Source organism: Notamacropus eugenii, chromosome 2 (assembly GCF_028372415.1).
Source record: "Notamacropus eugenii isolate mMacEug1 chromosome 2, mMacEug1.pri_v2, whole genome shotgun sequence".
Taxonomy (NCBI): domain Eukaryota; kingdom Metazoa; phylum Chordata; class Mammalia; order Diprotodontia; family Macropodidae; genus Notamacropus; species Notamacropus eugenii.
The window spans coordinates 240,310,646-240,325,059 of record NC_092873.1 but is presented as its reverse complement, the minus strand read 5'-3'; the positions used below and the strand labels follow the sequence as shown (position 1 = coordinate 240,325,059).

The following is a 14,414-nucleotide window of genomic DNA, read 5'->3' as shown; positions in this document are numbered from 1 at the left end:
TCCAGCAGTTGGTGCTGCATGACGAGGGCACACACAGTGCAAAGCAAGCATGCTTTGCGATCAGAACCAAGGCAGCAGTGAAACTGGGCGATGCAACTGTCAGAAACACCTCCTATTCATTATGTTTAGCTTTGTATTTATTTTTGGTCATTGCATTCAGAAACTTTTTACTGTTGCCAAATGTTTCCCAACTCCATATGGAGACCCACAGTTTAAGAAGTGCTGGATTCAAATTCTCAGACTTTAAGTGCTTCTGTAACACTTTTAATTAATGATACCTCAATGACCTGAATGCCTTGTAACATCTCTACCCAACCAGCAGGCTGAAAGGAGATATCACTGAGTCAGTCATCTAACGGTTCCATCATCACAACGCTGCTTAACGAACGTGTGCCTCAGTAGAGCCGAGGGATACTCAGCAGTTTAAAAGTTAACACATCATCTAAAAAAAGCACCCGGCGCAGCTCAAGGCAACATCTAACCTGATTAACTTTAAATACAGGAGCAATAAGAACTTAACTGCAGAACTAAAAAAAAGAAAGAAAGAGTTCCCAAGATTTTGTTTTATTTTAGCTTAAAAAACCTACAGAAACATCAACCTTCAGTGCAAGTGGGTTTGCGGGGAGACCTGGTACAACCCACATCTATGACGTTACGCCTCTAATACGGCTGTGATTCAGAGAGTGCAATAATTATCTCCAGTGAGATAATGTCTGCAAAAACCCTTTGCCAACTGTAAAGGACTTACATAAATGCCAGTTCTCATGGCTGTTATTGGTATCTGGAACTACTAATTTCTGCTTCCTCAAGGGAGTAGGTCTCCATTTCTTCTGCTGATTTGGCTTAAGAGTCTTTTGCCATGACAAGCAACTGGACTTTGGGTTCTAAGGATTTTTTTTTTAACCTTCCATGGTTATTTTGTATTTATGTAATTTTGTTAATTTGTGTTAACTGGGTAGCATAGTGGGTAGAAGACCTGAGTTTGATTTCTGCCATGGACACTTACTGTGTAACACTGGTCAAGTCATTTGACCTCTCAGCCTCAGTTTCCTCAAATGTAAAATGGGGATTATAATACCATCCTGGACCACAGCAGTTGTAAGGATCAAATGAAATAAATACTTCAAATGCTTTGCAAACCTTAAAATGCTCTATAATGTAAGCTGCTACTGCTGGTTTTATTACATTCAATATTATTACAGTAGTTCCCCATACCAATCATAATAACTAAGAATAAAATAGAATCGTTATTATTTTGTAAAGAATACTGGTCTCAGTATATCAAATTGCTCACTACTTCAGGGAGTAGGGAAGGGAGTGAAGGACAGAGAATTTGGAAGTCAAAATTTTTAAAAAACAAATGTTAAAAATTGTTTTTTATATAAAACTGGGGGAAAATAAAATTTTATTTAAAGAAAAAAAGGAAAAGTGATCTTGGATCTTGATCAATTGTCCAATGCCCTCCAATATTCAAAGATGATTTAAGATGGGGCTAGCCAAGTAATAGGAAGTGTTACGCCATGCATCTCTAGCATCTCACCCTGGCAAGGGCTTCCTCAATAGTGATCATCTTTTCTTTGACCATCATCATTAGCTGGATCCGTTCTTCATCACTCATTGTTATCTCACTTGCCACATAACCAACATCTTCTCCTGGATATAAGAAAAAGGAGGGGAAAAATATGTTTGAGATCACAGATTGCCAAAAGACCTCAATATTAATCTCAGAGAAATAACTATATAGAGTGGAGCGGTGTCCCTTTGCATTGGATTAATGGGACAGTAAGGTGGCAGCATTGTGTTGGAATTTAATAGCAGCACATCACAGCTTGGGAACAAAATTAAGACAGAAATGAAACAAAAAGGGTCGCTCTAAGCTGTTGGAAATTTTCATGAGGAAGGCCCACCAGGATAGTTTCAGACTCAAGGATAAAGAGAGCCAGTGAGACTATACCCCTGTTCCCCCCACTCAAATCACAGTATTCCAAAATGGTGTACGGCTCCCTCAGCTTCTTTGATTTTGATGAGACAAATTATATCACCCAGAAATGGGAGGGAAGTTCTAGCATAATAAAAGGACTTGGTACAAAGCTTCAGAAACTATCAAATGAAGCTAATGAGTTATTTTATTCAGTGAATAGGATTTCTTCATGGGACAAAGGAAAATAAGTGAAATCACACAGATGACCCATTTTTTTAATCCACTAAAAAATCTGTTTTATAAATATTTAGATGTCCACAAACATAAACACACACAAACTCAGGGCAGTGTAATGGCTGGGGGACCAGACAGGAAATCAGCAAGACTTTACTTCAAACCCTGCCTCCAGTACTTAATAGCTCTCTAATGACAGGAAAGTCATCTAGGCTTTCTGAGCCTCTGTTCTACCATCTGTTAAATGGGGATAATAACACCTATAATGCCTACCTTCCAGGATGGTTGTGAGCCTCACATGAAATGGTGGGGGTGATTCTCTAAAGTAGCTATTGGTGTCAAACTCAAATAGAGACAGATCCCTGCAGGCCACATGTTAGCTAAGAAAACCACAAATTAACATTATCTATGTTGTATCATATTTTTATTTGCTAAATGTTTTCCAATTGCCTTTTATTCTAGTTCCTGAGGACTTTGGGCCACATGCAGCTCCACTCTTAAGCAACATATAAATGTCAGTTATTTTTAACAATTATTTATAAGGACACATATATGTATGTACATACATACACATATATTGCATACATATATACTTATATATTCATATGTATATACATATATAAAAACATATGCATATATGCATGCATATGCATATATATGTATATATCATCCAACTACTTATCTATCTATAGTTAAATGAATGAAGGACTCGCAGTACAGTGGATAGAGAGCTGGTCTTGGATTCAGGATAACCTGACTTCAAAAGTTATGTCTGACAAACACTGGTAGTATGACCTTGGCCAGCTATCTCCTTAACCTTTAATCTCCCAGTGTTCCCAGGCAACTCCCTGAAACTAAGTTATAGAACAGTTACTGACTTTCATTGCTAGAGGGAGCTTCCTTACCAAGAGTTCCCCCCACACCAATTAATTTTTATTATGCACTTACAATAGTAAGTACTGGTCAGCCTCACTTGCCCACCACACCCAAAATGTGTGTGTACATACATACACACACACACACACACACACACACACACACACTAGCAGTTGTAGTTTTAACATGATAATGCTATATATGTATGCATACCAACAGATACACACATACATACACAAACATTAATGGCATTATTATCATAAGCAAGGTTCTGAACTATAATACGCTAGGTGCTTTCTAGTCAACACTGAAGACAGCCAGAATTGGAGCTGAAAAGCAAATCCCCTTGTTGGGCTACTTTTAAAAAGCTTTCCTACATTGCAAACAGATTCCTGTCATCTTTAATATATTTGAATCATGTTAGGAAGGGCTGTACTTTTAGTCAGCATTGTGGGAAAGGATCTGTTTGTGAAAGTATGCAGTCTTTAACAAACAGACTGGGAATAAGTCATTCATCTCTCTCTCCCTGCCCTGTCTTTCTCATACATCCTTTACTGATTTCTTATGTCATTAAGATTCTCAGCTATGACCTGCCCTTGCTTCACGAAGAGGTGGAGAAAGAGTTTGGTTTTAGATGTGTAGGGACAAATTCTAGCCAGAGGTGGTTCTGGATCTGCTCTCCCCCTATATTTCCCTTTGTCATTTCCGTATCACTCTCAATCAGTACACAGCTACCACCCAAGAGCTCTCTTTTACCCATCTATTTGAAAAAAAGAGAGGGAAGGGGTGAATGTGGAATGGTAAATAACCAATGTTGTTCATTTGCTATTCACTTCACCTGTCCTGGGAGGGAGATGGAACTGAGAAGAGACAAGGAACTGGGCTGGCTTTGTGGTGGTGACTATTTTCGTCTACATGGTCTGGGAAGTTTTTACTATTCGTCTATAATGGGGTACTCAAATCTGAGATTAAGTTTTACTCTTGAATAATTCTAGGCAGGTAATATCAAGAAAAGGCTTGATGGCTCAAGTCTTCCTCCAGGTCTGGAATAAGAATGTCTCCTACAAACATAAGCCAACCTCAAAACACAGCCAATAAATACAGGTGTGCTGGCCCACAAATCCATGCTGTTGCTGTGAGCTTTTCTTCTCCCCTTCAGTTTACCATAAAAAAAGAAGTCTTCTGAGCAGAGAGGTGTACCCAAGATTCCATGGTTCCTACTTGCTAGTGAAAACTATGGGCACATCAACAGTATGCGGCTCAAATCTTCATAGGACATTAACCAAAGCTGCCCACAAGTCAGCTGTGCTGGACTCTGTAAAGCAGTCTCATGGAGTTCAAGCAAAGTATAACACAAGGCCAAAATGTAATATTTACTATGGGAACGAAAACAAGACAAAACAAAGCAGAGAATGGAGGTGGGACTGCTTTCACAAGGCAGGATGGGAAAATCCCCATGGTGTAAGGTATTCAGACAGTTCTCAGAGGCAACAGGCTCCAAGTTATTCCCTTTCCCAGGAAAATGTCAAAAGTGCAGGTGGGTCTCATGAACCATCAGGAAAATTGCTGATTGTTTTCTGGGGTGAGCCAATGCTGAGAAAGGAACTAAATCATCAGGAGAAAGCAGTTTACTTCCCTGGAAAGAAGAATGCACTTAGTCTGAGGAACTGGATTCAAATTTTGGTTCTTTTTGGATAACTCACGACATCTCTCTTGAAGCAGCTTAGGTGACAGTGTTTAGAACACTGGCCTGGAATCAAGAAGACCTGGACTCAAATCTGACCTGAGACACTCACTCTGTGACCATGGGCAAACTGCTTAATTTGTTTGCCTCAGTTCCCTCAACTGTAAAATGGGAATAACAATAACACCTACCTCCCCATGTTGTGAGGATCAAATGAGATAATACTTATAAAGCACTCAGCAGAGTGTCTGAATTGATTTTCTCTGAAGAGTAAAAATTTTTTACCTTTTTCTACTCCATTTTCCTTAGCACCAAAGTTATGCAAAGCCCATGTCTTGGAGCAAACAATAATAGTAAATAAAGAAGAGTTTTAACTTATTTTTATGGGTGTTATACAATGAGCTATATAATTGACAACATCCATTTTAACTTATGGAATAAACCTCTCAATGTCTGAGAGAGTAAGAAAAAAACTGCTTATGCAATGATACCTTTGGAAGTCTGCCTCATTATTCCTTTCTGGTTCTTGCGGAAGTTCTGCCAGAAATACTTATTTTTCTTTTTCCAATCCCCTTTTCCTAAAAGGACAAAAAGATACAAGCAATAGGTACATGAAAATGAAAAGTGGATTCATTATAATTCAAAACCAGCAAAGATTATTTTGATTCAACAAAAAGAATGATTCCTCTCCCCCTATTCTGAGATGAAAAAACACTGGTAAGTGAATACACAGCCGTTTAAAGGAAATTAAAATTGTCTGGAAAATAAGAAAAGGTCCAGAAAGTTAATCGAGGATATGAGGAGACGTTATTTATATTTACTCACACGAATAAACTTTTCCATGTACTTAGAAATTTGTTTAGGTAGCATGTCTAACTAGGTCTTGGCTGGGCTATGTTTTTCCCCCTTTCAAATTTGGCTTGAGTTATTTAGACTAAACCCTAAATTAAAAAAGAAAGGAAGGAAAGACAGCAGGAAAGAAGGAAGGAGGGAGGGATGGAGTGAGGGAGGGAAAGAAGGCAGGAAGGAAGGAGGGCAAAAAATGGAGTGAAGGAAGGAAAGAGAGGGAGAAGGAAAGGGGGAAGAGAGAAGAAGGGAGGGACAGAAAAGAAAGGAAGAGGAGGAGAAAGAAGAGGGAGGAAGAGAGGGAGGGAAAGATGGGGGAAAGAGGGAGGAGAGGGAAAAGGAGGGGAGAAGGGGGAAAGAGAAGAAGGGAAGGAAGGAAGGTTAAATTTATTTTGTTTCTTTTTCTTCTCTCTTATGGTTGATCTGAATGCATGACACCAATAATGGGGTCTCTAATTACTACCATTGATAACTTGCCATTAAGGGGAAAAAGGAACCAGAATCGCCCACACATCTTATGGACCCACTGATCTGTGCTCCTGACTCTCATATGTGAGATCTTAGACTGGTTCTTGAGGTCTGGGTCCGAGTGGGTTCAAGGAACTTGCCCTCTTCTTTACCACAAACAGGGCAGGCTCTCAATCTATTTGGAGCACATGACCACTAGCTGAAGGGTGGCTACTCTGATACAAAGACAATGGTGCCCTGGGGGGATCATAACATCTAAGAATTGGATCCCCAGAACTCCAATTGTACAAGTATTGCATTAAAATTTGTGACTTCAGAGTTAAGGGGGAAAAAAAACCACTCTCCAAACATGCCATTTTTAACAGATGAGAAGAAGTCAGTGATCCGTATCAGGTATTACTAAGAAAAATGGCAAATAGAAAAGAGAAGATGTGGGTGGGTAAGAGAGTGGGTTTGAAGCAGCCTATTACTCATTCTAGGGGGGAAAACTGTCACTTGGATGCCGCAGTTACATGGCATGACCAAAGCAGCAAGGGGGAGGACTTCTGCTCTTGACTTTGCCAGCGCCTCTGCAATCAGTGCACACAATTGCTCCACAAGCCCAGAGATTACAACCTTGCTTTTTTTTCACAGAGTCTAGCCTGGCAATGACACATAATAGGCAGAAAAAAGGCACCGGAGCACCCTTACCAGCTTACCCCTCTGCTAGAAAGGGCAAAGCACTTGTCTAAATAGAAGACACTTTAACTTAACAACTTATCTCCTCCCTTCCTCCCTCCAACCAGACCAGGGGCATGAAACTGGTGGTTGCTTAGCTAGAAGGGTCCACAGATGTTCAGGACTCTTCACGGTTTAAGGATATAATATGCCACAATGTAACATTTTAAAGCAAAGCAACAACTTTAATGGAAGTTCCCAGGACAGCCCATGCACAAACATACCAACTGCCAGAGTCAAAGGAGGCAAGTGGTACTCACCTATGGAGCCTTCTTCTGAATTTGATTTGTGAAGAGGAAGCCTAGAACACACAAAAAAAGGAAACAGGTCAATTTATGGGGGATCCTCATCCATTGGGAGAAGTGTTGAGTCACCTTGGTTAATTTTCACAATTGTCTTTACCCTTTTGAAAGTCACTGCCAAAATGCAGCTGTGGCACAGGGTTTCCACGGTCAGTGAATGCTGACTGAGTACCCACTGGGCACAAGAAACAATATTAAAGAAGGTGGTTGGGCTAGGTGATCTCAAGAACCCCTCCCAGTTAAAAGATTTTTAAATAATAATCTGTTAAAAAAAAAACCATAGTGCTAACGTGAAGATAACTGTCGATTATCAAATACAAATAGAAATATACATAAATGCAAATAATAGAAAACCACATTCAGTAAGTATAAGATCGGTGGGTTTATAAACCACAATTGCTACAGAACTACAGAGATGTATGTATGCTTAAAGTGAAAGGGTAGCAAAACCAAGGAGAGGGAAAACTTGATTACATCAGAGAAGGAGGGATAAAGGTGGCCATAACATAAGGTCTTTCATCACACAGAATAGGAAGGACCCATGGTTCAAGAACATTGGCCTTCCAGAAACTACTGAAAGGCACAAGAGGATAGAGAGAGGTCAAGGGATACGGAACACAGATCAGAAGGCTTCATGGGGGTTTATGCCTAATGATCAAGTTTATCAACTATCATGGAGCTGAGAGTAGAATTTGAAGTGTCAGGATATGTGAAAGAAAGCAAATGAAGAAAAAACTGGTGAAAACCATAAACAATACCATGATGAAATAGACATTTAGAATCAGGACAACCTGGGTTTAAATAACTCCTCGGATACTTGCTGTATGACTGTGGGCAGATTGGATCACTTATCTGTATCCCAGTTCCCTCACTACAAAGGAGAGTTAGATTCCTGTTAAAGGACCTTCCAGCTCTAAAAGCTTATGATCCTACTATGTGATGAGTCTGACTACTTTTTAAGGCCCAAATGCCATATTGTCCAGGAGGACAAGGGACTTTCAGCTCTTTACCATATAAAGCAAGTTGATGCCCTGCTTTGATAACTCTTGACTGAGTGCTGGACACTATTCATGAATGCTGTCCCTGAAAATCAGGTGGTGTTCTACTCAAAGTATAAAAGCAGATGACATTTCTTTGAGGAATCGGAAGAAGAGAGCTGACTGAACACAAATTTAAAAAGATAACCATGGTCAACTGCGGAAAGAGAAAGAGCTAGAAATGAACCCACTAAAGGAAAAAAGGTGAGCATTCCAGAATAACAAAATTTGGAAATACATGTTCATCCTTTTTTTTATATTTTGAAATGTACAAAACATAGAGAAATACATTTCTGTAGTCTAAATTTCCTGTTCTTTTTTTGGAGGAAGCCAGGTGGCAGAGTGGATCCTTTAAATCAGGAAGGCCTGAGTTTGAATGCTTCCTCAAATACTTTCTAGCTGTGAGACCCTAGGAAAAGTCACTACTGCAAAAAGCTTCAGTTTCCTCATATGTAAAATGAGAATAAGAATAGTAGCAGTAATAATAGCACCTCGTTAATGACTGTTGTGAAGATCAAATGAGATAACTTGTGTAAAGAACCTTCCAAGCCTTAAAGGTATCATTAAAGTCATTATTTTCTATTGTACATTAACTGAGTTTAAGTTCATAATAAAGTATAATTTTTTAAAGAATATAATTAAGTATTATTTTCCCAGCCCTGAGCTATTTGGGATCAACTAAAACAAATAAAATAACTTTAACATTTTAAAAAGCAAATATGGGTATGGAGAGGTTGCTGGGAAGCAGCTTTTTCAGATATGAGCCCAGTAAAACTCAGATAATTTTCCCCCTCTCTGTTGATTGCGTTAAGGACTTCTCAAAGGTTATCATAAAATGGGTCAAGCTAGTTTATTTTTATTGGCCATGGTCAACCCAGTTGGACTGCACAAGCTTATTATAGCTGTTCAAAACAAAGACTCCAAATTTATTTTCATACATTCTAGAAATTTTCTATAGTCTGATGGGATTACTAAAGCAGCTTTGGACTATAACTGTCTTTACTGACTTAACATGGATATTTTTATCATAACCAAATTTTAAAAATACTTTTTTCTTTCTCAAAGAGGAGTTTCTTTTCTAAGGGAACACACAGAGTGCCTGGCCCAAACAATGGGCTATAATGACAATACTTAAAGACTTGTCAGAGCCTGAATGGGAACTATATAATTATTGATAGCTTATTCTCGAAAGTCGATATTTATACATTCTCATTATCTTTCAGTGGGATGGTTTGGCTGGGAGTTGTTTTCCTAACTCCCTGTGGGCTCATGCCAAAGAAAACACTGAAGAGTTTAAATGAGTCTTGCATCACTATTATTATCCTAAAGAAACTGCCACTCAGATGCAACACTGACCTCCAAACTTCCAGCTATCTTACCTATTTTAAAGAAGTTTTGACACATACTGATGTTTCTCCTTTTCTCGTTAGTCCTCCTTCCAAATTCTAATAGAAGGGCTGATTTCAGACACTTGCGTGAGAACACCTACATTTCCCTGATGTGCCAGCAGAGGGCACTAGAGTTCCTTTATTCATTTCAGAAAACCTCTGGGGGGAGAAATAGCAACTATTTCCCTTTTCTGTCTAGTTCACTAGCCAAGCAATTATATATACCGATATTTTATAAGTGAGGAGAACCCCTCTCATCAATTTGCAAAGGGGAAAATGACACAGTATGAAGTTTAATTTTGATTCCGTAAACTGTCCAGGCTAACAGAAGCTAGCACAGCAGTGATGTGAAATGCCATAGATTTCCTAGTTGAGACTGATTAGAAATTTAATCTGGCATGAACAGAAAATCAAGTGATGTGATCAAATACTAGATTTGGACTTTACCAGGTGGAAGGGGCCATTGACTGATCCCCAGGTGGACCAATGTTAATGTTCTGAAGCGCAGGTTCATGGGAAGAGAACTGACCACCTAACTGTGTTTCTTCCCATCTGCCAAATGCTGTGTTCTCATCCAGGACATGGAACAATGGGCCCTGGAGCCAGGTTTTCACAGTACATTTTGTCCTTACTGCTTCAATGGAATATAAAAATTAAGTAACAGTTTTGTTACAAAGGCTGAATTTTCAGTAGCTTAGGAAGGAATAATTGATCTACTGTTAAATTTTTAAAAAGCAATTCAATGAGGAGGTGGAGCCAAGATGGCGGAGTAGAAAGACACACATACACATAGCTCCGAACCCACAACCCACAGAACGGCTAGAGGGGACCAACTCTCGGTGAATTCTGCACCCAGAGGCCACGGAATATTGGAGCGAGGGAGATTTCTGTTCCGGAGAGACCTGCAAACCTCTCGCGGGGGGGTCCTCCGCACTGCGGACTGGGTGCCGGGAGCGGCTGCGACACCGTGAGGAAAAGATCCGAGCGGGCTACGGGGACGGGATCTCCAGCAGCCACACGGGTCCCTCCACCCACAGAGGGACCTGCAAACCTCTCGCAAAAGGTCCGTCGCGCTGCAGACGCGGAGCCCAGCCCAGACCTGCGGCGGCCGCGGCTCCGAGAGGTACAGATCCGAGCAGGCTTCAGGGACGGGATCTCCAGCGGCGGCACAAGCCCCTCCACCCACAGGTGACGGGGGTCAGTGAGAGAGTCTCTTTGGCGGGTCGAGAGCGGAGTGGGGTGCCCCCATGGCTCGGGCCCTCCCGGGAGATAGAAGCTGAGAGGTGGCGGCAGACAGGGGCTCCCCAAGCAGGCGGGAGCCTGGATCCACTGTGGAAGGTCTGTACATAAACCCCCTGAGGGAACTGAGCCTGAGAGGCGGCCCTGCCCCGACCTCAGCACCTGAACTTAATTCTCACACTGAATAGCAGCCCTGACCCCGCCAAAAGCCCTAAGGCGGGAAGCAGCATTTGAATCTCAGTCCCCAAACGCTGGCTGGGAGGACCAGGAGGCGAGGTGGGTGTGAGGAGAATATTCAGAGGTCAAGTCACTGGCTGGGGAGAATGCCCAGAAAAGGGAAAAGAAATAAAACTATTGAAGGCTACTTTCTTGGAGAATAGACATTTCCTCCCTTCCTTTCTGATGAGGAAGAACAATGCTTACCATCAGGCAAAGACACAGAAATCAAGGATTCTGTGTCCTAGCCCACCCAATGGGCTCAGGCCATGGAAGAGCTCAAAAAGAATTTTGAAAATCAAGTTAGAGAGGTGGAGGAAAAACTGGGAAGAGAAATGAGAGGGATGAAAGAGAAGCATGAAAAGCAGATCAGCTCCCTGCTAAAGGAGAACCAAAAAAATGTTGAAGAAATTAACACCTTGAAAACTAGCCTAACTCAATTGGCAAAAGAGGTTCAAAAAGCCAATGAGGAGAAGAATGCTTTCAAAAGCAGAATTAGCCAAATGGAAAAGGAGATTCAAAAGCTCACTGAAGAAAATAGTTCTTTCAAAACTAGAATGGCACAGATGGACGCTAAGGACTTTGTGAGAAAGACAGATATCACAGAACATAGCGAGAAGATTGGAAAAATGGAAGATAATGTGAAATATCTTACTGGAAAAACAACTGACCTGGAAAATAGATTCAGGAGAGAGAATGTAAAAATTCTGGGACTACCTGAAAACCATGATCAAAAGAAGAGCCTAGATATCATCTTCCATGAAATTATCAAGGAAAACTGCCCTGAGATTCTAGAACCAGAGGGCAAAATAAATATCCAAGGAATCCACAGAACACCGCATGAAAGAGATCCAAAAAGAGAAATTCCTAGGAACATTGTGGCCAAATTCCAGAATTCCCAGGTGAAAGAGAAAATATTGCAAGCAGCTAGAAAGAAACAATTCAAGTATTGTGGAAATACAATGAGGATAATACAAGATCTAGCACCCTCTACATTAAGGGATTGAAGGGAATGGAATAGGATATTCCAGAAGTCAAAGGAACTAGGACTAAAACCAAGAATCACCTACCCAGCAAAACTGAGTATAATACTTCAGGAGAAAAAATGGTCTTTCAATGAAATAGAGGATTTTCAAATTTTCTTGATGAAAAGACCAGAGCTGAAAAGAAAATTTGACTTTCAAACACAAGAATGAAGAGAACCATGAAAAGGTGAACAGCAAAGAGAAGTCCTAAGGGACTTACTAAAGTTGAACTGTTTACATTCCTACATGGAAAGACAATATTTGTAACTCTTGAAACATTTCAGTATCTGGGTACTGGGTGGGAGTACACACACACACACACATGCACACACGCACACATACATAGAGACAGAGTGCACAGAGTGAATTGAAGAGGATGGGATCATATCTTAAAAAAATAAAATAAAATAAAATCAAGCAGTGAGAGAGAAATATTGGGAGGAGAAAGGGAGAAATTGAATGGGGCAAATTATCTCTCATAAAAGAGGCAAGCAAAAGACTTGTTAGTGGAGGGATAAAGAGGGGAGGCAAGAGAAAAACATGAGGTCTACTCTCATCACATTCCACTAAAGGAAAGAATAAAATGCACACTCATTTTGATAGGAAAACCTATCTCACAATACAGGAGAGTGGGGCACAAGGGCACAAGTAGGGTGGGGGGGAGGATAGAGGGGAGGGCATGGGGAGGAGAATGCAATCCGAGGTCGACACTCATGGGGAGGGAAAGGATCATAAGAGAATAGAAGTAATGGGGGACAGGATAGAATGGAGGGAAATATAGTTAGTCCTATACAACACAACTAGTATGGAAATCATTTGCAAAACTACACACATTTGGCCTGTATTGAATTGCTTGTCTTCCAAAGAGAAGGGGTGGAGAGGAAGGGAGCTAAAGAAGTTGGAACTCAAAGTGTTAGGATCAACTGTAATGTTCTTACCACTAGGAAATAAGAAATACAGGTTAAGGGGTAAAGAAAGCTATCTGGCCCTACAGGACAAAAGAGAAGACGGAGATAAGGGCAGAGAGGGAGGATAGAAGAGAGAGCAGATTGGTCACAGGGGCAATTAGAATGCTTGGGTTTGGGGGGGAGGGGATAAAAGGGGAGAAAATTTGTAACCCAAAATGTTGTGAAAATAAATGTTAAAAGTTAAATAAAAAAAAAAAAAGCAATTCAATGAGTACTTATTGAATGCCTACTATATTCCAAGGATTTAACTTAAAACCTAGGGATAGACCCATCAATTCCATGCAGAGGTAGCAAACTAGAGGTATGGGATACTGCATGTCCTGGGTTGTGCTGTTTTTCCCAAACTGGCATTTGTGTTTTGGTTTTTTTTTAGTTTTAAAAAGAAATCTTTATTACAAGGGATAACACACTAGGAGAGAGAGAGAAAGTGGATACAGTCAGAAATGGATGTGATATAAAAACATAATAGGTCAATGAATAAAATTTCCCCAAAATATAGATAGAATTTTATCATTAACAAAATTGTCCATGGGCAAATTATCTTAATTACCATGGTAATCAGTGCTACTGTGATAGATAGAGTCATAATATTGTAGAACTGGAAGGGACTTTAGAGATCAAGTCTTCTAACCACTATGTTTTTAGAGCTCAAGAAATTGAGGTTTGTAGAGGTGACTCTGCCGTGCCCAAAGTCACATAAATTGAAGGGATGGGACTAGGATCCAGGATCCTTAATTTCAAATGTAGGACTTCTTTTACTACATTATGCTGTTTCCATTTTAAAAAAAAAACAAAACCAGACTTATATTTGCTTTGGTATACATAAGACTTTTCCTCCAGGTAAGAAAATTTCCTTTGCCAATGAAGAACACCTACCTAATCTCAGTCATTTGCCTAAAATAGAGAAATATTAAGTGACTTGCCCAGGGTCACAAACAACATGTAGGAGAAGGGAGGTATGAAGCCCCAGTCTTCCTGATTCCTAAGTCAGATTGTTTATCCACTATGCCACACTGTCTCTTGCATCCATTTTCAGAAATATTTTTTAAAAAAGAACTTCAAAAATCTCCCTCTAAAGTTCATGAAGCACCTTTCATAAGTAGCCTTTCCTTTAATAAAGTATACTGAACAGAAATTGACAAATAATTTCTGACTTAGGTTACAGATTCACTTAAAGAACAGTAGACCCTGGATTTACACAATACTAACGAAGCCCTGGAGCCCAAGGCAGATCATGCTGTTCAGAGGGTCCCTGATTAAATTTTCACAGAGGCAAAACATGATTAAAATTAATGAAAGGGACAAAGGTGAGGAGAAAAGTCAGGGAGAGAGAGAAGGTGGAAAGACTGTGATGACCAAGATTATAGAAGGTGTTAACGGTAGAAAGGTAGGACCATATTGTACAGGTTGCCATGAACAGTATTTCTAGGATAATTATCATCTCTCAGTTAAACAACCATACCAGGAATTTGAGGACAATCTAACACTTTCCT

General features: G+C 40.2%; 1 protein-coding gene across 2 annotated transcripts in view; it reads right to left on the bottom strand.

Annotated features, from left to right (window-relative positions):
- SASH1 (SAM and SH3 domain containing 1) overlaps positions 1 to 14,414 on the bottom strand; it is a 287,008-nt gene that overhangs the window by 75,925 nt on the left and 196,669 nt on the right. For both annotated transcript variants that reach the window (XM_072643668.1, XM_072643666.1), the window contains exons 5-7: positions 7,007 to 7,047; positions 5,207 to 5,293; positions 1,541 to 1,653 (exon numbers count right to left, since the gene is read on the bottom strand). In XM_072643668.1, the coding sequence (XP_072499769.1) occupies positions 1,541 to 1,653; positions 5,207 to 5,293; positions 7,007 to 7,047 (241 nt within the window). The remainder of the gene's footprint in view (positions 1 to 1,540; positions 1,654 to 5,206; positions 5,294 to 7,006; positions 7,048 to 14,414) is intronic.